The 12,068-nt window shown below is 47.4% G+C and overlaps 1 protein-coding gene across 6 annotated transcripts in view; it reads left to right on the forward strand.

Moving 5' to 3' along the window:
* The first annotated feature begins 483 nt into the window (after nucleotides 1-483).
* The window catches only part of BCKDHB (branched chain keto acid dehydrogenase E1 subunit beta), a 295,498-nt gene continuing 283,913 nt past the window's right edge, over nucleotides 484-12,068 (forward strand). For 3 of the 6 annotated variants that reach the window (XM_037894373.2, XM_037894374.2, XM_043542564.1), the window contains exons 1-2: nucleotides 513-747; nucleotides 7,615-7,692. In XM_037894373.2, coding sequence (XP_037750301.1) covers nucleotides 579-747; nucleotides 7,615-7,692 — 247 coding nt within the window. In that variant the 5' untranslated portion in view covers nucleotides 513-578. Of the gene's footprint in view, nucleotides 748-7,614; nucleotides 7,693-12,068 lie in introns of all 6 variants that reach the window. The other 3 variants (XM_037894371.2, XM_037894372.2, XM_043542562.1) reach the window with 3 other exon arrangements.

Raw genomic sequence — 12,068 nt, forward strand, 5'->3', positions numbered from 1 at the left:
TCTGTGCAGCAAGGTGCTGCCTTGGAAAACAGGCCTTTCCCCAGGAGAACAGCACCACAAGCCCAGCAGGTCAAACCCAGAGCTAGCACCAGGGAAGGCACAGAGATTGTGCTTTGACCTAGCTCCTGCCCACCTAGCACAATACTACCTCTCCACGGGACATACAGCCTGCTGCCTCCACCCCTTTCCTGTGCCCCGCCCGGCCGGCGCGAAGCACCGCCCCCCTCAGCGTCGCGTCGCGTCGCCCCACCTCTCCTTCCTCGGGGCGGCCCCTGGTCCTACTCTGGGCATTTTCTATCAGCGCAGCCGCGCCCCTAGCAGCCTAGCTCCACCCCTTCACCGCCCCGCGCCTCACGCTTTCCTCCTCCAGCGTCGCGCTGGGCCTATTCGCAACGACCTTGCTTATACGCGTGCGTAGTAGAGACTACTCGCCCTCCGGCCTCACCCCGCCCACAGCACCGTGGGTTCTGATTGGTCCGTTCTACGTTGCCCTGCTCGCCAATAGGAAAGCCGCATTCCTACCCCGCCTCTTTACAACGTGCTGTTGCTGTCACACCTGAGTCCTGACCCTAGGGGAGATGGCGGCGGCGGCGGCCGGGCTCGGGCTGCGTCGGGTGTCGGTGCTCGCCTCCAGACCGGGGCAGCTGCGGGCCGGCATAGGGGGCCGGCTGCTCCCCTTGGCCGCCGGGCCGCGGCGACACGCGGCGCATTTCACGTTCCAGCCTGACACGGAGCCCAGCGCGCACGGTGAGGGGGGGCCGCGCCGGGCTCCGCCCCCTGTACCCCCTGCAGCCTGCCTGGCCCTGGAGAGGGGCTGCCCGGCGCCGGGCTGGCGGAGGGCATCGGGCTCCCGGCTCCCGGCGCAGCGCCTGCTGCTCTGGGTCCGCTTGTCCCGAGGGGTCCCAGACGTTAAGGGGAGCCGCCCTTCCCCGCCGGCCGCGTTGTCAGCGCCCGCTGTGGTTGGGGCTGGGGGCAAGGGCGCTGGATTTCCCCGGCGTGCCCCCCTCCCCCAATCAGACCCCCTCTGGGGCAGCCGTTAAACGTCCCCTGGCGGCGGCCCAGGCAGGCAGCGCGGCGCGGAGCGGGCGTGTTGTTACCCCAGAACCACGAGCCCGCTCCCCCGAGCAACGAGCTCGCGGACAGCCAGGAGACTTTCCCGACAATCAGTAAACGCCAGTTCTTGGCCGCCAGCCTTCTGGGGTGGGAGCCTCTGGGGTGGCTGACGCCACCTGGGCAGGCGTTGGAAGAGTAACTCACTCCCCTGAAATGACCGAAAGTTGAAGACAGGTGGCCTGATTTGATTTTTTGGCTAGGATCTGGAGCTGGGCACCAGGCAGAAGAGCACTAACAGCTGTTCATTGCCACTTTTGGGTTAAAACTTGTTTTCACTCAGGGTCAGGAAACGTAGATGTGTGACATAATTGCATTTTAAGTTCAGAAGCCAATATTGTTGTGAAGAAGGGGGGAAAAATCATTAAAAAGGTGTAGAGAAGATGTTTCTATTGTACAGAGTAATGAGAGACTCCAGTGGAGAGCAGCTCCATTATCTTTTGTTGGTTCTGCTGTAAATAGGCTTGGCTGAATTTAATTTTTTTTTTAATTTTGATTAATTGTGATTTTTATTTTTGCCAATTTTTATTTTTACAGTTATGGGAAGTTAGGGGTTGGCGGTGGGGTTACTGTTGGGGCAGTGCTGACAGTGGGGGCTGTAGGGGGCTTTCTGTGAGGCTGAAGGGCCCAAGACAGCTGGGGGAAAGGAGCAGGGGAGGCAGTGGTCCTGGTCTGTTGGAGCAGAGACCCCCAGCCGGGGCTGCAAGGAGAAAGATGAGCCCCTGGCCCTGCGGGGGGGGGGGGGGGGTCTCTGCTGAACGTCTCCTGACAAGGGATTGCCGCAACCCCCCCCCCCCCCCCCACCCGCTGGTGAGTGAGCTGGGCTGCAAAGGGCTGTCTGCGCTGCTGCAGGGCCAATGCCCTGCAGGCACAAGCTGTAGGAGGCTGCATTCAATGCTGAGTGATATGATTTTTTTGTTTGTTTTTTGTTGATTTCAGTGTGTCAGCTGAAATTGATATTTATTGACATCTGATGATTTAAATTGGATCCTGTCAAGCCTAGCTATAAAGTAGCCGAGTTCCCATGCACTCTGTGGCAGGTTGGCCCTAAGTTCTGCAGCATGTTATAACAAGCTATAAATTCTGTGGGAGATTCAGTTTGCCATTTGCATAGAATTAATGGTGAGAATGCCAAATACAATTATTTTCATGTAATATTCAGTTAATCTTACATTGCCCTCAAATTTCCAATATGCCACAGAATTTTGACATCACTGCAATTGTAGAAATTTTCAGTGTATGTTGGAGAAGCTGCAGGTTCTGGTATTTGGGCAGGAGACACTTAGCACTTCAGTTCCGTGTTGTGGAGTTTGCAGAGAGCCTAACAGTCAGGGCTCTAGTCAGAAGAGATTGACGGGTTCTCCCCAGGGTGCCACGTGGAATTGGGGTACCACTGAGCCCCCCAACCCACCAGCCTGGGCTCCCTTTTACACTGTACTGCTGTGACAAGCTGCAAAGCCCTTGGGAGTATAAACCCAAAATTATACTGTCTTGCGTTGAACAGGGAACTGTACAGCGTAAGATCATAAAATTCACCCTCTCCCTCGCTGTGGAGAGGAATATGCAACAGCCTTTTGTCCTTGAGCTATGATTCCCACACGCTGGTTTAGGTAAAGCAAAAACAAGTTTATTAACTACAGAAGATAAATTTTAAGTGACTGTAAGTGAAAGCAAACAGGTCAAAGCAGATTATCTAGCAAATAAACAAAAAACTCAAACTAAACTTAATATACTAAATAGATTGGATATGAATAGCAGCTTCTTACCCTAAGAGGTGATACAAGCAGGCTGCAGATTCTTAAGGGGCAAGCTCAACTTGCTTACAGCTTGGAATCCCCAGGTGTTCCATTCACAGGCTAAATATCCCTTTAGCCCGGGTCCAGTGCTTCCCCCAGTTCAGTCTTTGTTCCTCAAGTGTTTCTCGTGTGGGGACCGAAAAAAGCCAGATGCATATGGCGGGAATGCTTTGTTTCCAAGCTTGGTTCCCCGGATTGATCTTGGAAAAACACTGACATCCCAAGGTGGAGTCTAGAGACATGTGATCTCATTACATGTCTTTGTAGAGTCATAACAGCCATTACTTGGAGGCTGTCTGATGTGTTCTCAGGAAGGCTCCCCAGGTGGGAGATGAGCTTCTCCTAAGGCCATAAGAACATAAGAGCAGCCATACTTGATCAGACCAAAGGTCCATCTAGCCCGCTATCTGGTCGTCTGATAGTGGCCAATGCGAGGTGCCCCAGAGGGAATGGACAGAACAGATAATCAAGTGATCCATCCCTTGTCACACATTCCCAGCTTCTGGCAAACAGAGGCTACGGGTACCATGTCTGCCCATCCTGGCTAATAGCCATTGTTGGGCCTATCCTCCATGAATTTATCTAGTTCTCTTTTTGGAACTGTGTTCTAGTCTTGGCCTTCACCACATCCTCTGGCAAAGAGTACCACAGGCCTTGTGTGAAGAAATACTTCCTTTTGTTTGTTTGAAACCTGCTGCCTATTCATTTTATTTGGTGACCCCTTAGTTCTCGTGTTATGAGAAGGAGTAAATAAAGCTTCCTTATTTACTTTCTCCACACAGTCATGATTTTATAGACCTCTATCATATTCCCCCCCCGAGTTGCCTCTTTTTCCAAGCTGTAAAGTCCCAGTCTTATTAATCTCTTCTCATACAGAAGCCATTCGATACCCCTAATAATTTTTGTTGCCCTTTTCTGAACCTTTTCCAATTCCAATATATCTTTTTTTGAGATGTTGGCGTACCATGGTTTTATATAGGGACAATATATTTTCTGTCTTATTATCTATCCCTATCTTAAAAATTCCCAACGTTTTGTTAGCTTTTTTGACTGCTGCTGCACATTGAGTGGATGTTTTCAGAGAACCATCCACAGTGACTCAAAGATCTTTCTTGAATATTAACAGCTAATTTAGACCCCATCATTTTATATGTATAGTTGGGATTATGTTTTCCAATGTGCATTACTTTTCATTTATGAACATTGAATTTCATCTGCCATTTTATTGCCCATGCACCCAGTTTTGAGAGGTCCCTTTGTAACTCTTTGCAGTCTGCCTGGGACTTACAAAACTTAAGATAGTTATCATCTGCAAATTTTGCCACCTCACTGTTTACCCCTTTTTCCAGATCTTTATTAATATGTTGAACAGGACTCCAGTACAGACCCCTTGGGGACCCCATTATTTACCTCTCTGCATTCTTAAAACTGACCATTTATTACTACTCTTCTCCCCCCCCCCCCATCTTTAGGAAGGCCTATTGTTTTTTCCTAATGGCTCATTGCCCTGAATAGGCCCTTCCCAACCCAGCTATCTATCATGAAAGCATCTTGTCTAGTGGGCATTCCCCAGGTGTAACTATGTTTTGAAATACAGATTATAGTCAGTATTCACAACTTCAGGTATAAAAATGATGCATGCATACAAATAAGATAATCATATTCAGCAAATCATAACCTTTTCAATGACATCTCACATGACCTGTCTTGCATAAAATATATTCTAAGAATGTCATAATCATATAATATGAGTTTAAAGAATATAGGATACAGTGTCAGAGATAATAGGTTTTTCCATAATGATCACTTCAGAATCTTGTTTTTGTTAAGTGGTGTAGCAGACATGCCTCTCGCTAATTTCTTCTAGCCTCCTCATGGCTTTTGAGGCCTTCTCAACAAAGAATAGTTCCTGGCTCTGATTCTCCTCATATCTCTTCCAGGAAGATGCAGAATGAAAACTCACATGGCTCTTGTCTGCTTTACTACTGCCCATAACATTCTTCAAAGTGGCTGTGAAACTGACTAGTGTTGTCAGTTTCATTCTGACCCCTCCATCCCTGCTTGTACAGTAGAACCTGAGTTACAAACACCTTGGGAATGGAGGAGGTTTTATAATGCTGAAATGTTCGTAACTCTGAACAGAACGTTATGGTTGTTCTTTCTAAAGTTTACAACTGAACATCGACTTTATACAGCTTTGAAACTTTTACTGTGTGGAAGAAAAATGCTGCTTTCTCTTTATTTTTTTAGTAGTTCATGTTTATCCCAGTACTGTACTGTATTTTTTTTTTTTTTTGGGTCTCTGTTGCTGCCTGATTGTGTACTTCCAGTTCCAAATAAGGTGGGTGGTTGACTGGTCAGTTTGTAACTTTGGTTTTCATAACTCTGAGATTCTAAGGGGTGTGTGTGTGTGTGTGTACACACACACACACGACCCCTTCCCTTCCTGGTAACCTTCCTGAGAGGGCCCACAATAGTGAACCTCTAAGCTCCTAAATGATGAGTAAAAAGAAAAGGAGTACTTGTGGCACCTTAGAGACTAACCAATTTATCTGAGCATAAGCTTTCGTGAGCTACAGCTCACTTCATCGGATGCACAAAGTGGAAAGTGTCTCTAAGGTGCCACAAGTACTCCTTTTTCTTTTTGCGAATACAGACTAACACGGCTGCTAGTCTGAAACCTAAATGATGAGTGTTGATCTTAGCAACAGTTTGCATTTTTCTCGCTCTTTCATCCACTGGGCACATATCACACTGCTGGTGATAAGCTTTTGCCTCAGTGGAGACTTCTGTCCAGTAAAAGTTTACAAGTTACCTCTGTATAGTTTTCAGTACCTGCAAGTATCCTGAAAATGAATACTATGGATGCAATTAGATGAATAGAAAACCTTTGGTTCCTTGATTTAAATCATAGCAAACATGCAGTATGACTTTGCATTCATATAGAAGGTGGTAAAAGTGAACTGTGTGATGCTGATGTTGACTATGCCATCATACAGTAGATTTTAAAAAAAAAAGTCTCTACTGCCTTCTCTTCACTTAGTTCTAGAGCTCAGATACAAAGGGTGCAATTGGTTCCCCTCTTCTTGAAGTGAGTTAGTAGGGAGCCTTTCAGATAGTAGTTTAATAGTGACTGCTTTGACCTAACAGATGAGAATAATTCAAAGCTCGATAAACAAATCTCTGTTGCTCATCACCAGTTCTGGAAAGACTGGGTTGTCATACTGTGAATAACTTAGTATGGGGAGGGGCAAGAGATTGTGATCGAAGGGTGGGGAAAATGCCATGGAAGCTCAAAGCAGCAGGCATAGATGGAATGATATAGTTGTAATTTATAAAAAATTGACAAAGTGTATTATGAATGACAACTAACGAATACTGGGGATATATAGGGATCAAAGCAGCCAGCTCTGGGCTGGAATGATACAGGTCTTTAGCCATGTACAGCAACCTATACAGCAATCTGAGAGGAAGTGAAAAGCTCTCTTTACTAAATTTAAGCTGATGGGTTGTTTAGAGAGTTAAAATTAACTCCAATTAGTTAGAATTTTTAAAAATATTGAGGTTCCTACTACTACCATGAATGGCCTGGAACTCCATTTTACTGTTGTTCAGAAGACAGGCCATCTACAGCTGGGCAAAGATTCAGTAATAACTCGGAGGGGGAAGTTTCACCAGCTAAAGAATTGCCATCACCAGTTCCTTGTAGGTCTTACTCCTGAGGGAATTTTGTGCTCAAAATTTAAAATTATGCATGCTATTTTAAAATTCTGCAAATTTTATTTCTCAGTAAATTAAATAAATGTGGGTCCAACATGGCAGTGGGGAGCATAGGCCACTGGATGCATTGAGGTGGGAGATCACCCTGAAGCCCTTACCTCCCCCAGTACAGGGACTCGGCAGTGAGGCTGCACCTGACCCTGACACAGTGCAAGGGCTGGGCCTGCCCCAGAAATACCCTGGGGTCCTGCCCCTCTGTGCCAGGTGTGGCTGGGCAGGCTCAGCCCAGCAGGATCCTAGTTTTGGGGGGTCCAAGTGTGGGGTGAGAGATTTCTGTGTGGGGCATCTGGGTGCAGGCAGCTCAGTGGGAGATGCACAGGGGCTCGTTAGGGTGCAGGGACAATGGGACTCTGCAGGGAATCCAGATGATGGTGGATGGGCTCGGTGGGGGGGTAAGGCTACTTCTGTGCCCTTACAGGAATGCTCAATGTTAATGAGGATCCTGGGTCTAATAGCTGTGGTATCCTGTAGGAAAGAATGCCATGGACTGAAATTTGGGCATAGTTTGGTAAACTTTAACAGAGTGGGTAACTATCTCAAAATGGTTATTTTTCATAAGGAAACAGTTTTACATAAGCTTATTGTCTTATAACCAGTAGGTGCTAGCCTTTGAAAATGCCTTGCAAAGTTACATCTGTTCTCTTGTACCTGGAGGCTCGAAGGAAGTTACAGCATATGCTATCATCATTTTGTAACTTTTGAAAGAGATCTGAAATACTGGCCATCAGTATTGCAGTTACTGGGATTATCAAGTGTGCCAAACTGTATCTCATCCATTTAAAGTCTACGCTGCAAAACAGTCCTTTTGATCCTCATTAGCATTTTCCTTTTAAGGGCGTCAGTGGCTGCTGGCTTGTTTAAATTATTACTAAGTTTTTTGTTTTGTTTTTAAACAGATAAATAGCTAAATAATGTCTCTCTCATGCAGGGCAAACCCAGAAAATGAATCTTTTCCAGTCCATAACTAGTGCCTTGGATAATACCTTGTCCAGAGATCCAACTGCAGGTACACTATAACTGTAATTATGTGTCTCTCTGTACTGTGAAATTAGTCATTTTTAAGATTATCTGAAACGTTTTTAATAAAATATAGAAATAAACTGATTGAGGTTCCAAATCACTTAGAGAATACGCCTGTAGGATTAAAAATGTGTACACAGTGTACTGAAAGACTATGTACCACATTGGAACTCAGCTGCAGTTATTTTTCTCCTACAGCAATTGACTGCATCATTAACATCTAATGTGGAGCAGAGAGTTGCATTGCTTAGGTTGCTTGGTATATGAGTAGTGATCCAAATATGTCGGGGGAAATTCAGGTCCTAGCAGGTAAACTAGTTAATTCTCATCTTAAAAAAACAAAACTACTTTAAGTTGAAGAGTACACTTTTAGAACACTTCAGATGTTAGAGGTTTTTGAGTTTTTTTTTTTTCCAAAAATGCATTTACTTTTGAATTTTGATTGTAAATGTGCATGTTTGTAGTGATGATCAGAAATACCTCTGAGGTCTGGCTCTGGTTTTTCATTTTGCTGCTCTAAATATTTCTGCACACCTGTAACTTAGAATGACAAAGTTCCTTCTCTACCTTGGTGGGTCTTGCGCTTATTGGCGGATTTGCTCGCCTTAGAGCTTCACTGCAGCCCTCAGTTTGGCCATTTTTGTGAACCCACAGTCCAGGTCAACTCCTCCTGTGTCTGACCAGGAGTTGGAAGGTTTGGGGGGAACCCAGGTCCACCCTCTACTCCGGGTTCCAGCCCAGGGCCCTGTGGCATGCAGCTGTCTAGAGTGCCTCCTGGAACAGCTGTGCGACAGCTACAACTCCCTGGGCTACTTCCCCATGGCCTCCTCCCAACACCTTCTTTATCCTCACCATAGGACCTTCTTCCTGCTGTCTGATGCTGCTTGTACTCCTCAGTCCTCCAACGGTATGCATTCTCACTCTCCGCTCTTAGCGCCTCTTGCTCCCAGCTCCTTACATGCGCACCACAAACTGAAGTGAGCTCCTTTTTTTTAAACCCAGGTGCCCTGATTAGCCTGCCTTAATTGATTCTAGTAGCTTCTTGATTGGCTGCAGGTGTTCTAATCAGCCTGTCTTAATTGTCTCCAGAAGGTTCCTATTGTTCTGGAACCTTCCCTGTTACCTTACCCAGGGAAAAGGGACCTATTTAACCTGGGGCTAATATATCTGACTTCTATTACCCTCCTGTAGCCATCTGGCCCAAGCCTGTCCCATATCTTCTCCCCCCGCTCCGCCCAACACTACAGGGTTGGGCAACTTGGGACGTCAGGCAGTGTACTCCTGACAAGCCATCTGCATTGCCATGGTGGCTTCCAGCCTGGTGTTGTATGGTGAACTGGAAAGGTTGTAGGGACAGGAACCATCTGGTCACCCTTACGTTCTTCTCTTTATTTCGCTGCATCCACTGGAGGGGTGCATGGTTGGTCACAAGGGTAAACTGTCGTCCCAGAAGGTAATAACGTAGTGTTTCCATGGCCCATTTCACAGCTAGGCACTCTCTTTCAACCATGGCATACTTCTGCTCTCTCGGGAGGAGCTTCCTACTGAGGTAGAGGATTGGGTGTTCTTCATCTCTGACCATCTGCGATAGGACAGTTCCCAATCCTACTTCAGATGCATCTGTCTGTAAAATGAATTCTCTGTTGAAGTCTGGGGCTATAAGCACAGGGTTACTGCAGAGGGCTGTCCGTAGATCCATGAATGCTTTCTCTGCGGCATCTGTCCACTTCACCATGTCCGGACCCCAGGCTTTTATCAGGTCTGTCAGGGGACTCGCTCTGGTAGCAAAATGGGGAATAAATCATCAGTAGTACCCCACCACACCCAGGAATGCCTGGACTTGTTTTTTCCGATTTGGCCGGGGCCAATTTTGGATAGCCTCTAGTTTGTTTAGTTGGGGCTTGACCATGCCCCTTCCTACAATGTAGCCAAGGTATTTACCCTCGGCTAGCCCTATAGCACACTTGGCTGGGTTGGCTGTGAGGCCAGCCTGTCTTAGCATGTCCAGAACCCCTTCCACCTTTCCTAAGTGGGTTTCCCAGTCAGGGGTGTGAATAATCACATCATCCAGGGCTGCTGCATAACTGGTATGGGGTCGTCGGAGCTTGTCCATAAGACGCTGGAAGGTGGCAGGTGCCCCATGCAGTCCAAAAGGAAGAACAGTATATTGAAAGAGACCCTCTGGTATAGAGAGTACCGTCATTTCTTTTGCATCTTTGGCAAGGGGAATCTGCCAGTATCCCTTTTGTTAAATCGACGGTGGTCAGATCTGGCATTGCTCAGGCAGTCAACTAACTTATCAATATGGGGTTTGCATCGAATTTGGATATCTCATTCAGCCAGCGAAAGTCATTACAAAACCTAGTGATGCAATCGGGTTTGGGCACCAACACAATCGGGCTTGACCACTGACTGTGGGACTTTTCGATGACTGCCAGCTTCAACATCCTTTTTACCTCTGCCTTGATCTCCTCCCTTTTTGCTGCTGGGACCCAAGAGGGCCTTAAAGTTACCTTTGCCCCAGGATCTGTGATAATGTGGTGATATGCTTCGGTGGTCCAGCCTGGTTTGGTTGAAAACACGTTCTGGTGTCGGCTGATCATCTCAGTTACCTCCTTCTTCTGGTTTGGTGTCAGATCAGTGGATATCCTGATCTGCTCCTGCCTCTTATTTCCTCGGATCGGGGTCTCTTGGGCCACTAGGTGCCTCTCGTTGGTGCCAAGGCTTTAAGAGGTTAATGTGATAAATTTGTTCTTGTTTCCGGTGTCCTGGCTGCCGCACCTTTGTAGGTTACTTCCCCCCCATGGGTTCAACCATCTCATAGGGCCCCTGCCATTGGGCCAAAAGCTTGCTTTCTGCCGTGGGTACCAACAATCCCCTGCTTGGAACTGTCGGACTTTTGCCTGGCGATTTTAATGGGTTCGCTGGGCCTCCTGCGCCTTTCCCAAATGTTCCCGTACAATAGGGGTGACCCGGACTATCCGTTCTCGCATCTGCAACACACAGTCAATTATTTCTCCCCTCTTCCCAGATTTCTTTGGCAATATCTAGTATGCCACAGGGGTGGCGTCCGTATAATAATTCAAAGGGGGAAAACCCAGTTGAGGCCTGAGGTACCTCCCGGATTGCAAACATAAGGTAGGGTAGTACAGTGTTCCAATCCTTCTCGTCCCTACTTACCACTTTTCTTATTGCCTTGAGGGTTCAGTTAAACCTTTCTACCAGCCCATCGGTCTGCGAATGATACCCTGAGAACTTCAGTCTATGTATATGGAGCAGTGTACAGAGGTCCTTCATTAGCTTCAACATAAATGGGGTATCTTGGTCTGTTAATATCTCCTTTGGTAGCCCCACTCTGGCAAAGATCCCCACCAACCCTTTAGCTATCGTTTTAGAGGTCGTGTTCCGCAGGGGGACGGCTTCTGGGTAGCGAGTAGCATAATCCAGAATGACAAGTATATATTGGTGGCCCCGGATTATCTTCTCCAGGGGTCCCACTAGGTCCATGGCTATTCACTCGAAGGGGACCTCTATGATGGGAAGGGGTACTAAAGGTGCCCTCAAGTGGGGATGGGGACTGTGCAGCTGACATTCCGGCCAGAAGAATCATCGCAGGACTCATGCCAGGGTCTTCTCTACCCCCAAATGCCCCCTAAAAAGAAGACTATGGGCCAGACTAATACAGCATTCTGGTGTTTTTGAGGTACTAGGATCTGCTGTACCTTCTGCCCTTGTACTGGTGCAACCTGGTATAAGAGATTCTTCTTCATTATGAAGTAGGGTCCTGGTCCCTGCGTTTTCCCTTCCACGGGGACCCCATCTATTTTGGTCATCTCCTTCCTAATGTTGTCATACCTTGGGTCTTCAGCCTGCTCCCGTCCAAAATTTCCTCTCCCGGGGCTAATCTGCTCGAGATCTAGGGGGCCAGTCTCTGTTGCCTGTACTGGTTCAGAGGCATTAGGGTGTGGGTCAGACTTGGGTGCTTCTCCCTCCTGGGTGACCTACTTTTCAGCTGCTCGGGTCCGCCTACCTATGAGAGCGACCCTCTGGCTTTGGGCCAGTGTTCGGGTTCCCAAGGCCTTAGCTGTCCTTCTTTCCCTTTTCGTGTTTCTACGCTGTCTGGGAGTGGAAAAGAAATCTGGGGATATTTCAGAGAAGGTTGAGGTTTGACAGTCTACTGTGGATGCCTCATACTTTCAGGGCTTCCCCCTTTCTCCAATTCCCCTATTGGGAGTAAGTCTCCAAACCCTGGGAAGTCCCTCCCTATGAGCACTGGGTATGGGAGTTTAGGGACTACACCTGCTGCTGCTACCTCAGTAGTGTTCCCCTGAATCTCGATTTTTACTGGGACTGTCCCACGGA

The sequence above is a fragment of the Chelonia mydas genome, chromosome 3 (genome assembly GCF_015237465.2).
Source record: "Chelonia mydas isolate rCheMyd1 chromosome 3, rCheMyd1.pri.v2, whole genome shotgun sequence".
Taxonomy (NCBI): Eukaryota; Metazoa; Chordata; order Testudines; family Cheloniidae; genus Chelonia; species Chelonia mydas.